The 24920-nt window shown below is 34.7% G+C and overlaps 1 protein-coding gene across 1 annotated transcript; it reads right to left on the reverse strand.

Moving 5' to 3' along the window:
- Positions 1-17434: 17434 nt before the first annotated feature.
- On the reverse strand, positions 17435-21391 carry LOC125656092 (slit homolog 2 protein-like). The gene is made up of 10 exons (XM_048886678.2): positions 21140-21391; positions 20896-20967; positions 20550-20621; positions 20346-20417; positions 19975-20046; positions 19705-19871; positions 19206-19268; positions 18445-18508; positions 18043-18311; positions 17435-17907 (listed from the first exon to the last, which is right to left on the reverse strand). Exons 1-10 carry the CDS (start codon positions 21325-21327, stop codon positions 17882-17884), a joined length of 1065 nt encoding a protein of 354 aa, XP_048742635.2. The 5' UTR covers positions 21328-21391; the 3' UTR covers positions 17435-17881.
- Positions 21392-24920: the final 3529 nt, after the last annotated feature.

Genomic DNA, 24920 nt, shown 5'->3' on the forward strand with positions numbered 1-24920 from the left:
CCAAATAAAACCATGTTTCTTCTGGGGTTGGTAGATCGTCTGATGTCTTCATCTGAAAATCAATGTATATAGATGATAAGGTGTTTGAATAACACACACACACACACACACACACACACACACACATATATATATATATATATATATGTGTGTGTGTGTGTGTGTGTATAGCACAGAAATAGCAATGAACTCTTAAATGAACATAACTCCCCTAAGTGAAGAAATATTTGATATAAAGCACAGAAAATTTCACTTCCGCCCCCTACCAGGGGTTGAACTCAAGACCTGCGGAACCAAATCTCCTAGCAACATGTAACCAGCGCGCTAGACCGCTCGACCATCTAAGCAAGTCAATAAACTTGCTTTCGATGACGATGGAATTCTCGCCACGCTGTCACACGCTACACGGTCATTGAGAATGGAATTGGGATACAGTTATTTAACGTCCATTTAAGAGGATCATACATGATACACATTGCATTCGAAATATTTATATATACATATAAAGCGCGCTGGTTACATGCTGCTAGGAGATTTGGTTCCGTATATATATAAATATATTAAGCAAAAAAAAACAAAAACAAAAAACACACAATGAAAGAAATGATACATTTCATTTAAAGTTATTGTGAACTTAGCTGATGTGTGTTTTATTTTTTATTTACTAATGTGCTCTTTAACAATCATCAGGTGGTAGGCTAGACGCTAATAGGTGGTATAAATTTTATACACGTACATGTATGGAGCGCCAAATTAACATAAACTCAAATAATTGAAGATATCTTCAATTATTTGAAGATGTCATCAATTCAAGTATTGCTCTCTTTAATTGAATTAGTAAGCACATTAAATCAATTATTGCTCTCATCAAATAAATTAATGCGCGTTCGAATTCAATTATTGTTCTCGTCAATGGAATTATTGCGTGCATAGACTGAATTGAAGAGAGAAATGATTTATTTAATGCGTGCATTAATTCAATTATTTCTCTCTTCAATTCAATTGATGAGAGCATCAATTTCGTAGAAATATTGCTCGCAAAGATTAATTTAGAAATCGGTATAAATAATTTGATGATCTCCTTAATTCAATAGAAGACATCTTTAATTATTTGCAATGCTTTTATATAAAGAATTAATACACGCATCAATTCTTTTAAAGAGAGCAACAATTCAATTAAAGAGATCATTAATTCAATTGTAGATATGTTGAATTGAAGATATCTTTAATCATATAGTTACTCTCTCTCTCTAAAAGAATTATTGCTCTCTTCAAATGAATTAAGATATCATTAATTCGATGGACGAGAACAATACTTGAATTAATGTGCGCATTAAATCAATTATTGCTCTCATCAAATGAATTGATATTTAATGCGCGCATCAATTCAATTATTGCTCGAATCAATTGATATAATGCGCTCATTATATCAATTGTTGTTCTCTTCGATTCAATGTAGCGCGCATCAATTCAATTGTTGGTATCATTAATTCATTTGAAGAGATCATTAATTCAATTAAAGCGCGCTTCTATTCAGCTGAAGAATTAATGCTATCATTAATTCAATTAATGCGCACAGTAATTCAGAATTTAGAATATCATTAGTTATTTGAAGATATATTTGATTAAATTGTTGCGCGCATCGAATGAATTGATGATATCTTTAAAAAGATATCTTCAATTATTTAAGTTTATGTTAATTTGGCGCTCCATATACATGCAACGTCATTTTAACTTTATTCGATTTTCGTAAGAATGCTGACTGCATTAACCCAATTACTGTTTTTCGATTTCACAATGGTCTTTAAATATCTGGTTTAATTATGTTCACAAAACGTGATTTAGTCGGGCTCACGAAGTTGTTGTGAAGTAATGCAGCAGAGATGTGTCAACATGACGTTGCAGATCGATTTTATGTGTCTCGGATAACCATTACGATATTTATGAGTCGTCTAAGAACGACTGGCACAACAAACGATAGACCATGTAGCGGTCGTTCAAAAGTAACGACACAACGCCAAGACCGTCAAATTCGACTGGTACATCTACGTAACCGGTTTCTGCATGTCACTATTACAGCAAACCAGACGGCTGGTAAGCACAACAACATAATTTTTGCCCCAAACGGCACGTGATCGACTGAGGGAGGTAGGGTTACGTTCAAGACGCCCAGTAGTTGGACCCATGCTTACAAGACGTCATCGTATGCACGCTTACGCTTGGTCAATGCATGTGTATTTTGGATCCGTATTCGATGGCAAAATGTACCGTTTTGTGATGACTCTCGACTTCTTCTTCGTCGTAGTGTTGGAAGGATAAGAGGCAAAACGAACGATACCGACGCGCGCTTGTGTGTATGCAAGCAATATGTTTGGCGGTTGGGGCCTAATGGCCTGGGCTGAAATTACACATTGTGAACCAACAGAGCTTAAGATAATACGCCGGTTTCGAGATAAGTCCGAGTTATTTCCCTTTGGAAAACTCACATACTTAGTAAGGTGCAAAACAACTTGTTTACACGTGGGAGTGGGACAGATATTCATCACTGCATTAGTGAATCTGCTCAGTAAGTGTATCATACGCAGTTTCATCACCCAATCTAGACTGATACACGAACTAAGTAAATGATAAGTATTCAATAAGTAATTAAATACTTGGAATTTTTATTATATCACGTTAGTTTGTTGCTCCTACCTATCATATCCAGGACATTGCTTGGAAATATGGCATTGTATATATGTTTCCACTTTAGTACAACATTTCTTTTGATAGTATTCAATATTTTCTACATCAAGTATTTAAAAAAAGAAGTCGGTTTTCATATATCTTATCATCTTTCTCACTGACTGTAGTACCACTTTGTCCCACCTAAGCATTCAAAGTTCCACTAAATGCACCTCCTACACAGGAGAGCTCTACTGACGTATTGAGGGCAGTCTTTCTGGAGTCCGTTATTGAAATATGATCCAATCTCCTATAGTGCCGGCGTTTATAGCGAGGTTTGGAAATCATCATACATTTCAGCAGAACAACGCTCTATGTCATATGGCGCGCGTTTATATGAAGTAAACATAATTAAATGATAATAAATAAAACTTATAATTCTTTATTTGATGCATGTCTACACCAAATTTGAGTTATTTTTAGTGATACAGTCATCAATGATTTTATAATTCTGACTCGAATCCCCCCCCCCCCCCTATTATAGACTAGATCTAATCGCACAGGGGGAATTTGAGTCATCAATCTATAAACGGAATATGGTACAAATTAATGTAAAATGTCATTGAAGAATTAATTTTATAGTTAACCAAGGTCGTTAGAATATGAAAATGAACACGGTTGCTAATAGCAATTTCCGCCCCCCCACCCCCCATCTCTTCATAGTCACTCGGTACGACGACGCGACTGTAGCTATTATCAGACTCTTAACAGTGGACATTCGTAGAATTTATTTTCCTTTTTGATGACTGGATTGTAAATTAATTTCATCACTTTACTTTCATTGTTAATTTTGTTATAATTCAGAAGGTTTTGTGAAATATTGTTTGACTTTCAGGGAAAATGATAGTGTGGATTCTTCAATACATATGACATTGATCAAAATATGCGATGAAATTGTCAAAATTTCATAACTTATCAAAGTTGCATTACCATGGTTATTTTGGTATGGCATGCTGATCAACTGACCCATGGAAGTACAGTCCAATACGTCAAAGAAGTCCTTGTCCTTGTTGACGCAAACGAGAAGAACAATCCATCTCAAAGAATTAAGACACAGCGTATTTCTAAAAGATTGTAGAAAAAAGTTCAAATCACATCTTCTATCAAAATTAAATGCAAATTCACAAAGCTTTAAAATCCAAGTGAAGTAAATACAATTTCACTGTCGTAGATACATGTACAATGTTGTATTTATAATAAAAATCATACATATAATTCATTGTTGTTTTTATTTTAAAAAATCATTGCATTAGATTTTTCAATATTCATTTGTAACTTCCAATCTGAAGTATGAGCATTCAAATTGTAAAGTGTACTCATTTGTTGAGTAATGTATTTTAGTATTAAATCATGAAATGGCATGGTAGAGACTACATATAAGCATGATAAATTCTTATACATGTAAGTAAACACGGGTCAAATTATGTAAATCAGTTTCCTGCAACACCGTGGCCAAATGTGATTTGTATACAACCATTCCTACACAGGATACAGTCGTGCATTTAACACAGAGTACAACCAACTCATAGTACATTGTATATCAATCTTAGTATGTAAGGGATACAAGACTCCGATGGTCTTTTATGTCAGATACGGGAATGGTACGAGCCGCGTAGCGGCGAGTGATCAGTCCCGTATCTGACACAATTCACCATCGGAGTCTTGTATCTTAAAACATTGTTCTATCTAAAAACAAATGCATTTGAACGCACAAAAAAAAAAAAAAAAAAAAAAAACACGTACAAATATACATTGGTATAGACAAATATATTTACACCTTTCGTTTCTGATTTGTTTTTAATATTTAATATATTAGGAATTCATAAACTTTAATGGCACACGAGGTCAAATCTTGTCTTTAATTCACAAAAAACTGTTAGCTCATCATTTCAATTGTCATAATACGGTACTCCTCAAAAAAGGGTTTTGTTCTTCATGGAAAGCAATTCGAATGCTTCTATTGTCTGAAGACTGTACTCAACAAAACTGGTTTTCTTTTTTGGGTGAATGAGGGTACGTAAAGGGTGTTCGGAAAGAATCTTTTAGATAAAACAAAACATTGATTCCCCCCCGTTCCTTTCTGGAAACCCTAATAATATGATACTGACACGTAGGCCTATAACTGGTATAAAAACAGAAGCCGCAGTCCTCCTTCAGCATTCAGTCCGGGTGCCTTGAAGAAATGGATTCAGATGATTGAAAAGTACATGAGTTTGCGGTAAGATTATTCATCATTTCTACAAATTCTCCTAAATATATTAACAATCTTTTTCACAGTGTTTATTTTGTTTAATTTTGTTGGATACAAATTTCTTTTCAATCATTTGTAGCCCCAGTAGTGGAAAATGCAATGCATTATAGCTCATACCAAAAATCGCTCCTAAGGGGAATGTATGGTACGACGACGTCCCAGTCGGGGTACATCAACTGCAACAGATTGTGGCCAAAATGTGTAGAGAGGCAGGATTAGATGTTTTTTGTTTTGTTTTTGTTTTTTTGTTTTTTGTTTGTTTTTGTTTTACAAATCACTCTCTTCGGGCTACTGCCGCCACACGCCCATATGCTGCGGGTGTTGACGAGCAACTTATAGCGGGAAAAAACTGGTCACAGGTCATCACAGTGTCCCCACCGGAGCCGAAGAAAGTGAAGCTCAATGAAAGTGTTTCCTTTGGATCGAGAAAAGAAATAAACATCACTGTCGGGGATGTAACAGTGAATTTACGACTTCAATGTGCATGTATGTAAAACTTATACGGTACCAATTTTGATGCACCAGATGCGCATTTCGACAAATAATGTCTCTTCAGTGATGCTCAACCGAAATGTTTGAAATCCGAAATAACTATGAAGTTTTAGATCTAAATATAGCCAAAAACAGCGTGCCAAACAAGTGGAGCCAAATTCGTCCAAGGATAAGAGCTATTTAAATGAATGATTGTGACATGAATTTATACCTGTGGTGCCTAAACGATTTCATATACAGTAAAATCGGATTATACACGAAACACTCATTTCGTATAATTTACTGGAATATTTCACGCCTTGAATATTGTATTTGATAAATAATAAATATGTTTTCTCGCACAACGAAGAGTGGTCTTTATTCCTGGTTTTTACTGTCAGTCCAATATTTCTCATAATATTGGCCTGCTCTTAATAATACTGGACTATGTTCAGTACCGTATGAAAAATAAAGTACTGTCAAGACAAAGAACTGACGTCACAACAATGTTTTAAATGGATGGAGACGTTAATTTAGAAGTTGAAAGCGAGCTTGAAGTCTTGTCTGAAACTTGCAATCCAAATTGTAATATTTAATTAAAATGTAGAAACTTTCAAGAAATTTTGAATCATTGTTGAACAACTAGCATTTGGGGTAGTGGAATTTATTTGAGCTGCCATTTTTTATGCTCTCGCTTGCCCTATGGGCTGTAATAAAAAAGTTAATCGCAAGGACTGTTTACAGTGACATCATCTCGCATCAATTCATCCACGTAAGTGGTATAAGTTAAAAGGCAATAAACCGTTACATGTGAAGTTAAGGATTACGAGATAGATATACATGTATATATACAGATGTGTATAATCTTATTTATAGTGTATTTTATTTTATAAAAAGAAGTTATACATAGACATTTACTATTAATACACATTCAACAACTTAAGGAAGTTAGCTCCTGAGCGTTTGAGAACAACTGCGCAGGATGCTACAACTAAGTATTTACTGGTTCAGTGTTGATCCCATTGGTGCAAACATATGACACATTTATTGCTGAACTCTATCCAGTTGAAAAATTGTGTGTCAGTCCAAATGTCAGATGCGAACCTCTTTAAAAATAGAAATTTAGAGACATATGGATATATCAAAATTTTAATTATCGATTTTCTTAATTCGAGAGAGAGAAAGAGAGAGAGAGAGGGGGGGGGCTCTTATTGTTTTAAACATATGCAATCCAACCCTTTATAAAGAATTATGATGTATTGTTTATTATATATTTAACCTAAACTACGGTTTAAGCATATCGACTTAATCAAGAATTGATTTATAGTGAAAAACGTTCAATAGTATTGAATGTCATTTATTTAATTGATATGACAGAGAAAATACGGTTCCAACTGAAACTCTCAAGTAGTTCTCCTTTCCGTCCAGAGAGTCTTGCATTGCGTTTTCTAAGTTCGTCTCTAAGCCATTACAAAATAACGTTGGAACTAACACATGTCATTGACGTTTTTACTGTAAATCTACTTCCGATATTTTAAGAAAAAACCCGGCCCTTGTGTATTGTACGAGCATATAGCACATCTGTGTTTGTTGCATTTAGTGGTGATAATAGTGTCTTTGATATTACTGGTAAACAGGTTCTGACTCTGGTAAGGATGTATTTAAGTGAAGGACGTGTTTACCTTTGATGGTTTTAGATTTTTTGTCTGAACTGTTTTCATGCCTGCGTCGGCTATTGGGTAGGAAGGTTATTTTTGATTATTTGAAAAACGGATATGTATGTGTTGAAACGCATGGTATGACGGAATTATTAGATTTTTTTCACCGTAAGGAGGTTCTTTCTTTTATGTGGTTTTGCTTTGTTAATTCCGTTTCTAATTAATTCGAGATAGAAGTCGCCCTTTTTATACAAATATAGTACAAGATTATTAAACATGCTTAGAACCGCAAACTTTCATTGAATGACAAAAATTAGGCTTATCAATTATGAAATTCAAAATTATTTTTAGTAGAGTTAGTTAAAGGATGTTTGATGCGTCTCGTGTGATGGTGTTAGTGTATATGTGATTGCCATCTCTCGCTTTAAGCTCTCACTTTTGACTAGCAGAATTGTTAAAAAGGGTACCAATATGTAATCCTCTGCAGGTACATAACGTCTTTATATATAATACATCCTCATAGAAACAGATGGATAGTGGGTACTATTCAACCCAAGGTTAATTTCTAATTTCTGGAGTTGGCATAAATCTTAGGTCTATTCTTGTATTACAGGAAAACTAATTCCAAAGCCGGGCAGATGGAGCTTGTGCGCATGGGATTGCGGTCGTCTAAGGGAAAGAGACCCCTAACGAAAACCCTTGGCCCTCCATGTTGAGGGTTGGGTCGGGATTAGCATCCCATCACCAAAGAGTAGTTTTACAGAAACTGATGACAATAGAAACCGTCATGACCGAGAATAGTGAGAGTCGAGACGACAGCATGACAACTTTGGACTAAAACCTTCCAGAAGCCCAGCACCCGACCAGGTCGATTGTAGCCCCAAACATATCACGAGGCGGGGACGTGGAATATACTCGCAATGTAAGCTGCAGGCGTAAAACGCTGATGGGAAATGAGAAAATAGTACAGGGTGAATATTATCGATATAAGCGAGTGTAAATGGACATAAAATAGCAGAACAAGTCTGGCAACAGAATAAATAAGTGTATACAGGCAGTGATCATCACAGTAGAGGGATGACGCTGATGATGTCACAGGACACGCAGAAGAGTCTTATAGAATGGAGGCCGGTAAGCAGTAGGGTCACCAGTGCAAGGTTCTATTCGGCATACAGGAAGGTGATAGTAGTGCTAGTGTATACACAAACAAATTAGGCCGATAAAGGAACAGATAGTGGGTGATAGGAAGGCATGGAGTGGGCGAGATAAATAAAAATGGTGGTACTCTGTGCGAATGTGCTAGTACAAATAGGATGGTAATCACAGGAATTATATTCCCACACAAAGAGATCTACAGGACAACATGAACATCAACAGGTAGTTTAACAGAGGACCAGATATATCACGCACTGGTATCATAACAGATGAGGTCATCAGTGATGGATACTATGAAGGATGCTCATGTAGACAGAGATCACAGCTTCGTGAAAATAAATAACGACAAAAGTAATGCAAAAGAACAAAGAAAGAGAGAAGTATGACATTAGGAAATGGAAGAGACCGGAGATCAGGAAGAAGTATAGAGTGGAGTTGAGGAACAGGTTCCAAGAACTGATGGAGCTAAAAGGTGTAGAGGAGGTGAGTGAAGCTTTGCAAAAAAATGTTTATTGAGACAACAGAGGAGATTGAGTTGACCGAATAGAAGAGTCCACCGTGGATAAGAGGGGATACTTTGAAGAAGAGTGGTAAAAGTGAAGCGAGTTGGGACGATGTCGGAGAAAGTAAAGGAGAGGCTGATGCAGTACAGATATAAGGACAGGGAGGTCAAGAGGAGTATAACAAAGACAAGAGAAAGTGGACGAATAATTTTCAAAAAAGAGGAGCGAAGAATGAAAGAATGAATGAGCTGTTCAATTTAATCAGTGTACTGACAGTAGGAAGAAGATTGATTGATTGTATATTGTTTAACATATCTCTTGCGAATGGTTTACTCATATGGAGACTACATCATTGCCGGCGAAGGACTTCAAAATTTAGGTGTATGCTCGGCGCTTATGTCCTTTGAGCGGAGATGGATCTTTGTTTATGTAATACATAACCCTTGATAAAGACGTGGGTTGCGTCAAAAACTTGGAGTTTGAATAATCAACAGTGTGGTGGCATTTCCAGTGCTTCTCTGTCTATTTCTCTCTAGTTGAGTAAGGTTGTGACAAAATGTCAGTGCAATATCTATCTATGATGATAAAAAGTCCAGGAAACCATTTGATCTACGTTTAGCCCTAAAGCAGGTCATTGTGCACCATTAAGTTGAAATTTGAACTGATTACGTATTTCTCTGAGAGGGAGGTTGTGACTAAATTTCAGAGCAATACCAAAAAAAATCTTAAAAACTGAATTACCTACTTCTACCCCTAGAGTAATGTAGGTCATAGTGCGCCAATCCAGCTGAAATGCTAACTGCACTTGTCTACCCCCGAGAGGACGCCTTTGACTAAATATCAGGGCAATATTTGTATCCGTAATGAAAAAAGTTCAGAAAACGTTTTGACTTATATTTAGCCCAAAAGTGGGTCAAGGACAGACCAATCCAACTGAAATTCAAACTGAACTTGTAATATTCTAAGAGGAAGCCAAGAGGAAACCTGTGACTAAATTTCAGCGCAATATCTGTATTGTAATGAAAAAAATGTCCGGAATACTGCTTGACCTATTTTTAGCCCCAAAACACGTCAAGGACGAAGTAATCCAGCTGCAATTTAAACTGAAATTGTAATTTGCCATGAGGAAGTCTGTGACTGAATTTCAGGACAATGTCTGTATCCATGATGAAAAAAGTCCGGAAAACTGTTTGACTTACTTTTAGTCCTAATGTAGGTCACGAACGAACGGACCAATCCAGTTGAAATGCAAACTGCACTTGTATTCCTCTGAAATGAAGCTTATGTGTAAATGTCATGGCAATATATGTATCTGAAAGAAAAAAGTCCGGAAACTGTTTGACCTACTTATAGTCCTAACGTAGGTCAAGGATTGACCAATCCAGATGAAATGCAAACTCACTATCACAATTCTTGAAGGAGAAATAGTTACCAAATTTCAAAGTTATACATGCATCCGTTACGGAAAAAAGTCCGGAAAACATGACCCCGGACGGACGTACAGCCAGCAAACCTGCTAGCCAGACAGACAGAAAGTCAGACGCACGGACAGCGCCATAATATAAAACGTCCTGTCTAATGATGGCCGTATAATGAAGTTATTTATTAGTTTTTCACCAATTGATGAGATTAATCTGTATTGACCCACCCTTAAAGGATCAATGTAAAGCGAATTGTACTGTCCACTGATGTACTGTTCAGTTCTTCTACTTGAAATTACCACATTTCTTATATTTTGGTTTGTTAGAATGATATGTTCGTTCCATTTGAAAAAGAATGGGTGCCACTAAATATACAATCAGTTGCGATAGCTCAGTGGCATAGCGTTCGCTTCGCAACCAGGTCATCGTCAGTTATAACCCTGATCGTGCTAGACTGGATCAAACTTGTTAATTACGTAACTATAAATCGCGATTTCTCCTTCACAATACCGCTTGACATTCAGAAGTGGGGATCAAGGAATGTATATAACCTTCAACACTGAATCTCGAAGCAGTCATTGGCGCATTAAAGAACCATCGCTAAATATAGGTTTAGATTTGAGGTACATCACTTACAGCTGATGACGTCTCAGAGCCGTAGCTATGAGGGATCTTTACTATGTCAACGTCTGTCGAGATAGGGGACATCTGTTTTTCATGTTATATCCAAGAGGCCCGTGATTTGTACTTCTAAATGCCGAACATTCGACAAAGGAGAAAAAAGTAGGAACAGTTTCTACAGTTACCTGGCTCAGAAAATAGATGATTTCAGTAGGAGTCCCAAAATTTGGCATTCAAATAAGGAATATATGAGCAAATCCAAACTACATTTAATTTGATCCAAAATTGCTTAGTGTTGTATGACAAGAGCGTGAAGTTGGCATAAATTAGCCAAAAATGCAAAAGTCAATGCAAATTTTCATTAATTCAGGGGATTTTCCTTTCAGAAAACATACAGCCCATGTGTCGAAGAAATTTATATTCAAACACATTAATACACAATATATATTAATTTCATTTTGCTGGACGGGTGGGCACAGCTTTTCCTAGGCAATAATCTGTATGAAATTTAACAGTTATCAAGCTCTTTTTGAAAAAGGCGGGAAAATTCTTATTCATGACGTAATAATGCTATAAAATAAGAAATAACTTTGAATTAAGTTGAGATAGTATACTTGGCATGTATTTAACTTATTCAAAACACATATTAAGCTTTATCCAAGACACGTTTAAATCCGAGAATTTTTTGGGGCCTTTTAGTCCAGTCAAATTAAAAATTTAACTTTACCTAATTGCAACAGAATTTTTATTAATACAGACATGATGTATAAGTAAAAAGGAATATCTGATCAAAAATCCACCGATTTCTATCGAGCCGTTTCAGAGAATTCAAAATAATTATTTCGCGTAATATTTGTTCAAAACCGATGTCCTGAGTGATATTCCATACTTGATTTTCCATTGCGACGTCATGAGTGTATGACGTAAACAATACATGAAATGATAACAATGTACGGAGATAATACATAAAATGCCGATTCCTTTGAGTGTTCCTCTATATAGTGCATTTCTAACAGGTAAGTGAACTTACTATTAATCAAATTTTCAAAAATTGCCTTGATTACACCAAATATTCACTCAAAAATTCAATGTAATTGCAGATTTTATTCTCGTATTTACATTAGGCCAAATGCATTTACAATACAACTTAGAACGTTGTAATGTATTTTGTTGTCTCATATCTAAGATAAACAAATAAATAAAACGTTTATTTATGCATTATGAATGCAAATACGTAACAATGATGAAGTAATACAGTATTTATGTCCATGCCGTTCTGGTCAATTTTTCAAAGTATGGAACACCGTTTATGTTAAAATGTTAGCATTTTAGAGGAATGTTGTTTTTTTTTTTTTTTTTAAATTTTATCAATACCTAACGATATTTTTCAGCTATGGCATCAACTGGAGAATTGTGCATCATTTGCTGTGAAACTGTGCCTTGTTCAGAACGACAAATTGTGATGGAAAAGGGAAGTTTGGGCTTGAATAATGCAAGTCAAGAGCGTCAAGGAACAATATTTTCCAAACCTGGTGATGTAGTTCATAAACAATGTAGAAGGAATTTTACAGATAAAAGAAGAATTTTACAAGCTAAAAGAAAACAAACATATGAGACAGACAATATGGATGCAGTGGAGCTACGATCCAAAAGCATTTTTGACTTCAAAAATCACTGCATATTTTGTTGCAAGCCAGCCAAAGTTAATAAGCAGAAATGGGGAAATGACGTTTATCCTGTTCGAACTTTCACAGCAAAATATTACAAGTATGCATTGAACGAAATGATGTGAATTAAACAAGAAATCTATTAGTGAAAATATACATGTACTTTGTATGGATTATGATAATAACGATGATGTGTCAGATGATGCTTAAACATAATGATTTGTGTGCTGAATTACGCTTTCAAATGAATATTTTTCTTTTATCTTTATTGATGTCAACTTCGCTTTCAAAACAAAGTTAGTATTACACCAACCCCCTATATTCATGCAAGATTTACTTGAAAAGTACTCGGAGAATTTTGAAAAATAGATTATTAGTTATTGATATTTAAACAGGTAGATCACACACACACACACACACACACACACACACACACACACACACATAACACACACACACACACACACACACACACATACATACACACACACACACACACACATATATATATATATATATATATATATATATATATATGTATATATATATATATATATATATATATATATATATATATACCTGTTTAAATATCAATAACTGTATGTCACTCTAGTACTTTATACGATATTTTATCTGCCTTTCATGTTTCGCGTCTTCCAAACTGTATGGAAATCGACAAACCTGAGAACGTATATATCCATGAATGGCGATAAAATACCATTTAAGCTACCTATTTTCAAACTAGAATTACCCGAAAAGTGCTCGGTGGATTTCAGTGGATTTTGGAATATATATTGTCTAGGGTCTACCTGTTGATGCTCTGTAATCAGAATTTCTGTTGCAATTAGTTCAAGGTTGACCCCCAATATCCACTATTTTGACTGGACTATTTTTATGTAGACAATCATATCCTGTTTTTTACGATCGCACACACGGGGTTTAAACTCACGACCTCCTGATCACGAAGTGTCTACCACCGGTCTACTGAGACCAGATTTTGGGCACGTGTACGTGCTTTAAATGCTAATAATTTAATTCTTATTGTATCCTTGTCTTTGATTGGTCGAATTCCAATTGAGGAACGCAAGTTATTTTTATATAACCTGGTTTGGTATGGGGACACATCCCCTTAACCACCAGAGCCAGAACTATTTTTTTTCTCTCTCCTTCGGTTTGATACACATGTTGTTTTCTCGTTGTCAATATTTGCATCTACTTGTACGCAAATCACTGTTGTAAAACATCTTTCTCTTTATGTATGGTCGAATAATAGATTAAAACAAGGATATTATATTCGAATTAATGATTTGCCAAGTAAGCATTACCCTGTTCATTTTGAAATACATCTATCACTGGGGAAGGGGGGGGGTCATTACTTGGATCAACAAAGCAAACACATTTTATCACATTACATCAGACATATTGACATGTGGATCGCGATTTGTCACTTGCTTACATATTTTCTTGTGTCGGATTTAGCATTAGCGACAACGTTGCATACAAGGGTTGGTTTTCATGTATTATAAGTTTTCACAGAGTTAAAAGCCACAAATTATTGCATTTTCTGATATTTGGAGATTTATTTTGGGTAGGCCTAAACAATGCAATTTCCTGTATTTTCCCAATCAGTCGGAGATGAGCGAAGGTGAAGATAATGAACAGTGATCAATCTCATAACTCTTTTAAGCAATACAAAATAGATAATTGGACAGACACGGATCCCTGGACACATCAAAGGTGGGATCAGGTGTCTAGGAGAAGTAAGCATCCCCTTTCGACCGATCACACCCGCCGTGAGCCCTATATCTTGACAAAGTAAACGGAGTTATCCGTAGTCAAAATCAGTGTGCCAAGAACTCCTAACAATCGGTATGAAACACGTCAGACACCATTGGACCCAATGATAGGTTGTATTGACAAATTATATCGTTATACCGACTATAGAATTTGCGAAATGCTGACTTTAAACGAGATTGTTGAAACACCTCCACTATCAACCTGTCAGTAGAGTGTCTCGATTTAAAAACTGACCATACGCAGAACAGAGCTCTTGCGTATCGAATAAGTTGAAATACATAAATACAATATGCAGGTGATAATGGAATATTGCTACATAAATATGGGAAGTCGACGATGAAAAAAATTAAATCATTCCTTTTATCATAAGAGTGAGTTGTTGTTAGTTTGCCGTTAATATCTACTTTCAATAAAATATCTAAGTATGACGCAGAAGTGGATGACTCTGCGGTGTATTTTATTTCGAGTTCACTGGGATATACATGTATCGAATCGACATATGAATGGAAATTATTATTGGTAACAGATAAAATGTCGTCGATATATCTAAATGTCGTATTGAAGGTCACAACAATATATTTTGTCTTCTCATATAGAAGTTTTTGAATAAATTCTGCTTCATACGAATGAAAAAAAACCCAGGTCAGGTCAGCCAACAAAGGAGCACAATGCGTGCCGATGGGAATTCCGACAGACTCTTTGAAGACCTAATCACCAAAGACCTCGAATATTTTGTCAATGAGGAACTCCAGCATATTTTTATTTCAAGTTCAGAGTACTTGTGCGTGGAATCAGAGTGGTGTTAAACAAAGTAAGTTTTTGAATGACTGAATAAATATGGATATTTGCGTTTTCCATTTTTGTTGAAGAAGAAGCTGTCGTTCATGTCAAAATGTCTTTTCTTTAATTGACCGTGAGAAATGGTCGTGTAAAGTGTTGAAAAGTCATACGTTTGGATGTTGATTTGGGAAAAGTTTTGCCTTTTCAAATCTACTAAAGTACTTTACAATTGTTTAGAAACCACGTTTGATTTACACCACTTCTGGCATATGTAGTCGCACAGTACACATAAAGTTTCTTCTTCAAAGCTGTTAATATTTTCGTGAGGAGAAAAGATAGGAGCTTGGTAGAACATTTACTGGATTCAGCAATATATCTTTTTGTAAGAGTTTTTATGAAGCAATAGGAAGCGAAGATAACGAACAGTGCGCGACACATGATTATGCAAGGCGTTGTTTGTGTTATTTCTTCAGATCCTGATGCTTAGGTGTTTGTGTTTTGTATGATGGTTATCTAGATAAAGTTAAACGTTCTAATTCAATACGCTAATTTTGATATCAGAGCTCTTCTATGTGGGGTGTGCATTTATTGGAACTTTGAAAGCCTAAGTCGAACAGAGTAAACTTATAGTCAATAAGGAACACGATAAAATGTATTTAAAGCGACTTCCATTTTAATATGCAAATATAGGAAATATCAAATACTACCCAACAGAAATGTTTTATTAAAGTGGAACATTGATTAATCTCATAACTCCTTTCAAGTAATTCCACCCTTCCGTGATGTCATCAGATTTTGCAAAATCAACGATTTATTTAGATTTATGCATGGTAGGAATATAAATTTTGTTAGAGGCTTTTCCGATAGTCATTGTAAAAAATCTTGTTAAAAATAAACTATTGCAAAAGTCCAAGTTATAGATTGAATCCAAGAGCAAAAAACTTTGTTTTTATTGATTTTTATATCAAGTCTATTATGTGATTAATTTCCTTTATTTTTACTGACACTTTGTATATTTCTGTGAAGATACAGTTTCATGAAATTGTTATTAATGCTATCATATCGTCATAACCAATTTGTATGAAATTTAGATAATGCTGTTTAAGGAAAATTGCAATTTTCTGACGGTGATATATGATTTTGATTATGCACGTCTCGCATCCTAAAAGGTATGATGGCCTATGTATTTTATTGAATAATTTGTTAGTTTTAACTCTAATGAATAGAAATAAATACACTTTTAAAATTTGTATCAGATAAAACTACGAGTATGGATTTACCTTAAGAATTACATATAAGAGTTGTGAGATTGATCACTGTTCGTTATTTTCACCTTTCATTTAAAAATACTAAATAGAGAGTTAAGGAAACACGAATCCCTGAACGAAAGGTGAAGGTAACGAACAGTGATCAATCTCATAACTCCTACAAGCAATACAACATAGATAGTTGGGCAAACACGGACCCCTGGACACACCAGAAGTGGGATCAGGTGCCTAGGAAGAGTAAGCATCCCCTGTTGACCTGTCACACCGTCCGTACGTGAGTCCTACATTTCGAGTAGGTAAACGGAGTCATCTGTAGTCAAATCAGTGTGCCAGGAACGGCCTAGCGATCGGTATGAAACACGTCAAAGAGCATTTGACCATATATATCCTAGATACATATTTAGGATACGTTGGAGCAACGAAATATTGTGATTAAATAAGAATTTCATGTATTTAGGTACTCCCTAAAACTATATTTATTCCACTTCTGCGTGTAAACAAATTGTTTCGCGCCTTACTGTGTATGAGAATTCTCTAAAGAAAAATAACCCGGACGTATCTCGAAAACGTGTATTTTGAAACAAATGGTTTGGTTTTTGGTTTGTTCTCATTTATTGATTAAAAGTAACTTTTCAAATTTTAATCTATAAATCATTTGATTTATATCTCGAAATTGTTACGTTAGGACCACATTTGCAAGACTTTGAGTCGTAGAGATAACACATTTTTATAAATAGAATATATTTACAACTGCACCTTTGATCAGAAACCAAAGCCAGCCGGACGTTTAACTTATCCTTGTCTCCATCTTGTTTTTAAAAATCTAGCTTCCCTAAAAACGGTCAGTAGTCTTTCAGTTGAAACGTCACCCACTCTGGTCGAACCAAGGAGCAAGGCTCAGTGTCATGTACTCATTTTAAACTTCAGATTGATAATTAGTACAAGATGTATATTCGAAGTAAAACGAATTACTTGTTTCTAGATATTGACGTCAGGCCTTTCCGATGTCATTCTCCATCAGCTGAACCTTCACTGGCAATGGTGACGTATCCATATAAGGTAAATATTCTCAAGTGGGACATTAAACAGCATGCAATTGATCAATCAAACAACATGGGTTATGCTTGATATGAATATGTGATTATTTTTATTTTTTATAAAATACATTGAAACAGTACAACTGTATTAATTCAAAAACATGAAGAGATAAGTCTTAACATTACTGTGTACATGTACCATACAATTAGATAATGTGATGAAAAATCTGTAATATTAACAATATATAGATGTATGCATGTAGATAATACGCTCAATATAAAAAGCATATATTTTGACTTCATCATAATTATTATATCACTATCATGATATTTTGATTTGCTACGGCAAATGTATATTCTGTAACATCTAATGGATATTTTTTTCATGGACCTTATTTATTATGTCATATGATTTCTTTATGATAAGTTTGTATGTGATATGAATTCCCTATAATAATTAAAAAGAAGCCTGCATTCGTTTCTTCCACATTTTCTTTGGAATGAAACCGTTGGTCGTCTATAAAATCGTCACTGGTCTGATTTCTTACTGCCATCTATAACAAACAAGAATACAACATTAACAATTATCATCACCACCATGATCTTTCTTTCTCTCATATTCCATTTATTAGTAATACTTGCGAATTATTAACACAATCTCTGATTATAAATAGCATATATAAGGATACCTGTACAAGTATTTGCCACGTCTTGATAATTGCTGTTCGATTTCTGCAGAATGCGATTCATATTGCTGTATCCGTTAGGTGACCACATCGGTTCGTACAATGTGGAGGCACTGCTATGATATGCAACATTGTCTATTGACGATTCCATCAGTCCTCTCACGGAGGAGGTCAAAACCATTTGATCACCTATTGCAAATACATTTGATGCATTTACGCTCTGTCGGGCGGCTGCAGCAGGGCGTTCATTGGGGTTGTTAGTTTGACATTTTCTACAAGAAATGTTCATAAGTATAGCTTTAGTTGATGACCGTTTACTCTAGTAATTTCCTGTCGTCTGTCTCATTTTTGTTTGAATATTCGCAGTTAGTATGAATATTGTAATGTTATTGTCATTGATATTACCTTTTCCGTAGAAGGAGGATAGACACTGTTGATATGATTATCCCCGACACTAGTCCTACAACGACTGAAAGACAAATTCAGAAATGATCTGAGAAGTTACCATCGCATTCTGTAGTAAAGGGAGCAAATATAACTAATCCATGCAAGGTGAAGATAACGAACAGTGATCAATCTCATAACTCCTATAAGCAATACAAAATAGATAGTTGGGCAAACACGGACCCATGGACACACCAGAGGTGGGATCAGGTGCCTAGGAAGAGTAAGAATCCACGTATTTGATTCAAGGAATTGTGATTTGTTTCATTTTTGTTATTTTGATGTACTAGAAACAAATCTTTGAATATCTATATAAAGTTTGTCCAATTGACGCTCGATGTTTCGTACAGAAAAAACGTGAGTGATGTTTTAAATGTCAGAATATTAAATAATGCGGGAAAACATCTTAAGGATGTCATGTAGACTCTGAACTCGGACCATTTCGGTCAAGTTGGAAATGACCATGAATGTATTTGTTTTGAAATTCTTGCATATTTACATGTACATGCATTTACCATCGAATCGCGTCTATTAATTTTTATGGAGAAATAGAGCCCTTATTATATATGAATCTTGAAATGACTTCTGTGCACTATCTCGAAAAAGTTATTCTTTTCCATCAGCAATTCATATCTATTGTATATGTAGGAATTATGAGATTGATCACTGTTCGTTATCTTCACCTGTCATTATAGACTTGTATTATGAACAATATATTTTACCGTAAAACGAGGGGGTTAATGTAAAGTCGACCTCTTTCCGGAGAACAGTACTGGGCTTTAAATCTGTTAAAAACAATTACATGCATAAGTTGATTGTCAGCCAAGTGAATTACTTCAATAAAGAAATGAAGCACACATACGTGTACGTTTGTTTTATACGATACGGCATTTCTTGCTTGACTTGAGTACATGTTCTAATAGAATGGAGTTGAACTGCACATATACAGTGACAACTATATGGAGGGGAATGCTAAATTACTTCTAATATATCAGTAAATCTGTGTGAACGTGTTACGGTAAATAAATTGTATATGAATGCGAATATAAAGACCTTGGAGTGATACAGCAAAAATAAAACCAGTCACGTGGATTTAGATTAATCTTAACCTGGTGATAAACACATTGATATTGTATTTACATGTACAGATCTATGAACTAGCACCCATCAGCTGTCATTAATATCCATGTTCTTACTACAAAGTATTGAATGTAACCATACCACATTGACGACTTTCGCGGTTTAGGTGAGTAATATCTTTTCCCGCTAAATCCGGAGGGTAAGCACATGTTATGGTTGACCTCTGGGATATCATGGGGTTTTTAGTGAGGTATTGAACAAACCACTCCACAGCACAAGTACAATGGATATTGTTTCCGTCAAGATATCTGAAAGTAGCCAGTATTATGGGAAAATCGTTGAATTAGAAATTTCTAGAATGAATCGCTTCGGTAATGAAATAAGTAAAGATTCAGGGAACAGAATGCTTACATTGATCGTAGTTTTGGTAGGGCAACAAATGCTTCTGTATTGATAACTGAAATTTTATTGTTTTGTAGATATCTGTGTAAATAAAAATAAAGTGATAAACAACGTGTATTTGACCAAATAAAGAATTCATTCGTGATTTACTACATCAACATCACTCAATTGTCATCGATTGTTTAGTTCCCCTACCAGGAAACACAATCATATCCGTAAAGAGTGTGGTTCCGCCAATTGTTCATTAAAAGACTATAGCGATTTCCCATTTATTTAGAATAATAAACACTTGCTATAATTATTCAAATATCGTGCCCTTGCTCTTATGATTCATACCTATGTGTGCACTGCGTTACAATTAGAAATTCATGTATACTTACATATCAGATAAGGTTTTTAAAGCATGGAATGTTTTAGGAAGTATTTCTTGTAAACTGTTGTTTTTCAAAACTCTGAAAACATGGATAATCAAATGTACATAGAACCATTGGAATATAACGTACAGAGAAAAAAAAACGTGAACTTTAAGTGACAATTTGGGTGAAATGAGAACTTGTGAGAAAGACAACTTATTGAAAACTTACATGTCCTCCAAGAAGGAAAGGTTATAAAAGGCATTTGACTCGATGTATGATATTTTGTTCTTGAACAGATTGCTACAAAAACGATACTAGACATAATCTTACAAATTATTCATTTAAGACATGAACCATTAATTCGCTTGTACATAATGCACATGCCGATGACATGTTGATAGCGGATCAAATTAGAATCACTATGATTCTTTAAGAAGAAAGAAAACAAGGAAGCAAATGTTAAATGAAATATTGATTCTGTTTGATTAATTAACACGAAGTATATCTTTGGAAAATCTTTTAACTATATATGTAAAGTTTTAAGAACAACTTTGACTGTGTAATGAAGGCATACATAGAGGTCAAGGTTGCGAGTCCGTGGAAGGCCCCCTGTTTTACAACGGTTATGTTGTTGCCATTAAGATATCTGTAAAAACATGTAAATAAGTATTCATGAAGCAAACAATATCAATGTAATTCATTATGCAACAATAAGCAAGTGAATGACGTTATAATTTGATGTTTCTTTTCACCATTGTTTATTCCATAAAAAATCCAAATAAATTAATTAAATAATAAGGTAGATTAGCATAACTTACATTTGTTTGGTTGTATTGGGAAACGATAAAGGAATTGCATCTATTTGTCTGTCACTACAGTCTACTCTGTTATAGGTACAGACACAGGTTGGTTGTTCTTCCAGGCATTTCTTTTCTCCGGATATTTGCCTACTTACCACAAGCAACAATGACCATATTGCTAACGTTTGAATACATCCGTTATTCATCTCAATGATAGATACTCAATTATGAACAGCTTATCTCAAGTCTTGTTATACATAATTCTGCATGAATCGCAATTTGTCACAAAATCCAATGAAATCAAAGTAGACGTTTCATCGAAATTTATGACAGATGGCGTGGCTTAAAAGGGATTTCCAGATTTGGTTATGGTTAATTTCCGATTAAATGTAATTATCAGAATAGTGGATGAAATGTTCAATATTCGGTGTATATCTGTATTGAATAAAAGCAAAGCATGGCAAGATGAAGAACTCTATATATAAATACTACAGGCCTAGTAGTTTCTATCATGTAGCCTATGTTTTAGATGTAGGATAAATTCACCGTAAGCTCGATCAGTTAAACGGTGTAATCTATAGATTAAATTAGCATGTAAAGAACGGCCTAGAAATGTAAAGTATTCTAATATACACACACTGTCTATCAGTAACTACAATTTGTGTGTCTAATTGCCTATATCACACTTTGATCCCTCATAAGAAGAAAATATATTTTGCTTTAGTCTTCATCTCGACATTTAGGTATATAAACGACGTTTCATCTATTACAAATACTCAATTTTATTCATATGTCGATTTTATATATTCCAGTGAATTCTTAATAAAGACACCACACATTCTTTCATATCTGCCTCAAATGTTGCTATTTTATTCACAATAGATAGCAATGGAAAACTAACAACACAATATCATGACAACCGAGATGGAAGGCTTCAGCTTCTCCATTGTCAATTTCCCAATTGTCACCGGGGTTTCAACAGTCTCGTTTAAATTCGCGAATTCTACTGTTGCTATAATGATCTAATTTGCAACCACAAGCCATGACTGGATCGAATGCTGTCTGACATGTTACGTACCAACTGTTGGACCTTCCTTTACATGTATACTGAATTTGACTACAGATTACTCGGTTTATCTTATCAAGATATAGAGCTTACGGTGATTGTGACTGGTCAACAGAGGATGTTCTCTCCTCCTAGACACTTGATCTCACTTCTTAATGTCCATGGGTCTGTGTCTACCTTCTTTTAATTTTGTATCATTTATAGGAACTATGAGATTGATCACTGTTTGTTATTTTCGCTATTTTATTCTTTAGATTCAATATCTCAATATACCTCATATAAATATTAAATGGGTTGTTTTACTTAAACATAATCTCCGTGGCATATTTTTTGAAAGTATTACTTATTTGATAAATGCTAGTTAGATTTTTAAAAATACTGGCATGTAACAGCTGTTTATTTATCGGGGGAAAAATCAAGTATGACAACCATACATGCATTGTAACTTCGCGGAAAGTGCGTGTTGTAGGGAAGTTTATTATGAGTTTACTGTGATGGAACGTGTCTGAACAAGGAAATAAAAATGGAAATCTGTGTTCTATTGGATAATACCGTGGGTTGTGCTATCATTTTTTACAATGACAAAGGATAAGCTAAAGTGTAAGTGCTGTCACATACAGGAAACGGAAATATGTACGGAGGTAGTTTATTGCATAATGTTTACAAAATATTTACATAATTCATGCTAAATCCGTTTTAATAAAGCACGTAATTAGGTTCAAATGTAAAACTAATTTCAAACCCTTTATAACGAATTTTAAAGCAATATATACATGTACCATCTTCATGAATAAAATAGAGCAAAGGCTTGCAAATAGAATGCGATCAAGAATACACTGTCAAATTGTTATTAGAGATATTGACAGGTTAGTTACTTCATTTGTGATCAGCTTAATAGTTTTGTAAGAATGAATATTTTTCTGATACAAAATGTGTATTTACATCTACAAAAGTCAACAGATGATATACCAATCCTGTAAATGATCAGAAAATTAATATAATCCGGTATTGCATATTGATATTGACTACGGATCACTCCGTGCTATTTGTGGATCAATATGAGTAAAGAAATTCTGGACGGGAACCACCCAACAACCTTAAAAAAGAAAAGAGTGAAGACAACTGAAATGACCTCCAGAGGAGTAGCTAAACTTTAGTTCTTTATGTCATGTTATCCAATGTCATGTATATGTTAGGACGTTCTTGGTGCACTTACTTTAACTACGAATTACTCCGTTTACCTTATGAAGACATAGGGCTCAAGACGGGTGTGAACGGTCGACAGGGGATGCTTACTCTTCATAGGCATCTGATCCCACCTCTAGTGTGTCCAGGAGTCCATGTTTGCTAAACTTTTGATATTGCATTCCTTGTCGAATTTATGAGATTGATCACTGAACGTTATATTTACCTTTCATCATACAAATTTTCTATACTGTTACGCTTGCGAATTGAAACAAATTTTCATAGTTTTGTTTTTAAAAGTTTTTTATTCTACTGGAGATAAGACCCTTTTTTAATTAATTCCAATAAAGGAATAAAATATTTTTACTGCGCAACTGAAAATACAATCCACTGTTCTTAAAGTTATCCAATGTTGTAGTGGTGGATGTTTCAAGTGTAAGCAAGAACGATGTTTAAGTCTCTCATTGACCCACATGCTTTAAACAATTTACAAGCACATGCCACTTATCGTTTGATGGGTCTGAATTGTAACGAGAAAGCATCCGTAATTTCATCATTTCGCTGTTGTAGGGGCTTCTGTTTACTACTCTTTGTCGCCGTTTAGTTTTAATTCAATGCTTTGTATGTTTAATGAAGATTGCACACCGCCCTAGGGCTAGGAATGTACTCTCCTCAGAGTTTTAATGTGGTTTTACATTCACAAGTAGAACTATTGTAGGCTTGTTCGTACTATTTTTCGAGTACCTAGATAAAGATAAGCCATATTTCGGGATACGAGTGATGAGAATTAGTATTTGCAGAAGTTTTCATCAGGCATGCATGTACTGGACGTGCGTACGAGAAAAATCTATTTAATCTCTCTCCCAACACTACAACTAACTATCACCAGATGAAACAGCAAACAAATTCACACCAAATATCACATGCCATTTCGGACATGACCCGTTCACCATATTATGAGTGAAATGACAATATCATGATCAAATGAATAAATACATCAATAATTCATGTTGGAATTCTCTAACAACTTATAAGTGAAAATCTATGAAATTAAGTGAAATTTGATATCAATCGATAGTGATGCTGTAAATACAATGAAGATACATGTGATTAGTCACCCTGTGACATATTAAGATGACTTCAAGTGGATAAAGTTTAAATATAAAATAAGACTTAGTATTGCTTTTGATAGAAGGAATTGTCAGTGCTATTACATATTTCCCAGATTAAATTGTTTTAAATATCATTACCGAATTTACAGTTATATTTTTCTTGGTTACAGGTGAAATGATAATTGTGAATTTTAAACTGATGAGTTTTATATAATGCTATAATGACATTGATATATGCTCTGCAGTACCATACACCGGTACTAAAAATTGAAATGTCACTGCCGTATTGCTAATATCGGTTATTCCTTCCTTACTTTCCTTTGCTGACAATAAAACTGAAGGGATATAGTACACAACAGTAAGAATTGTAAAAAGATGAATGTGAAAGGTATACTAGCTTACTACTGTATCGTGCGTCCCATATCGTGGTATTTTT

Source organism: Ostrea edulis, chromosome 7 (assembly GCF_947568905.1).
Source record: "Ostrea edulis chromosome 7, xbOstEdul1.1, whole genome shotgun sequence".
NCBI classification, from domain to species: Eukaryota; Metazoa; Mollusca; class Bivalvia; order Ostreida; family Ostreidae; genus Ostrea; species Ostrea edulis.

Coding starts and splice junctions, on each gene's coding strand:
- LOC125656092 (XM_048886678.2), bottom strand. CDS start 21,327: ATGAATAACGGATGTATTCAAACGTTAGCAATATGGTCATTGTTGCTT. Junction 20,418..20,549: donor CTTTCCTTCTTGGAGGACAT/GTAAGTTTTCAA, acceptor CCATGTTTTCAG/AGTTTTGAAAAACAACAGTT. Junction 18,312..18,444: donor ATCCTCCTTCTACGGAAAAG/GTAATATCAATG, acceptor CATTTCTTGTAG/AAAATGTCAAACTAACAACC.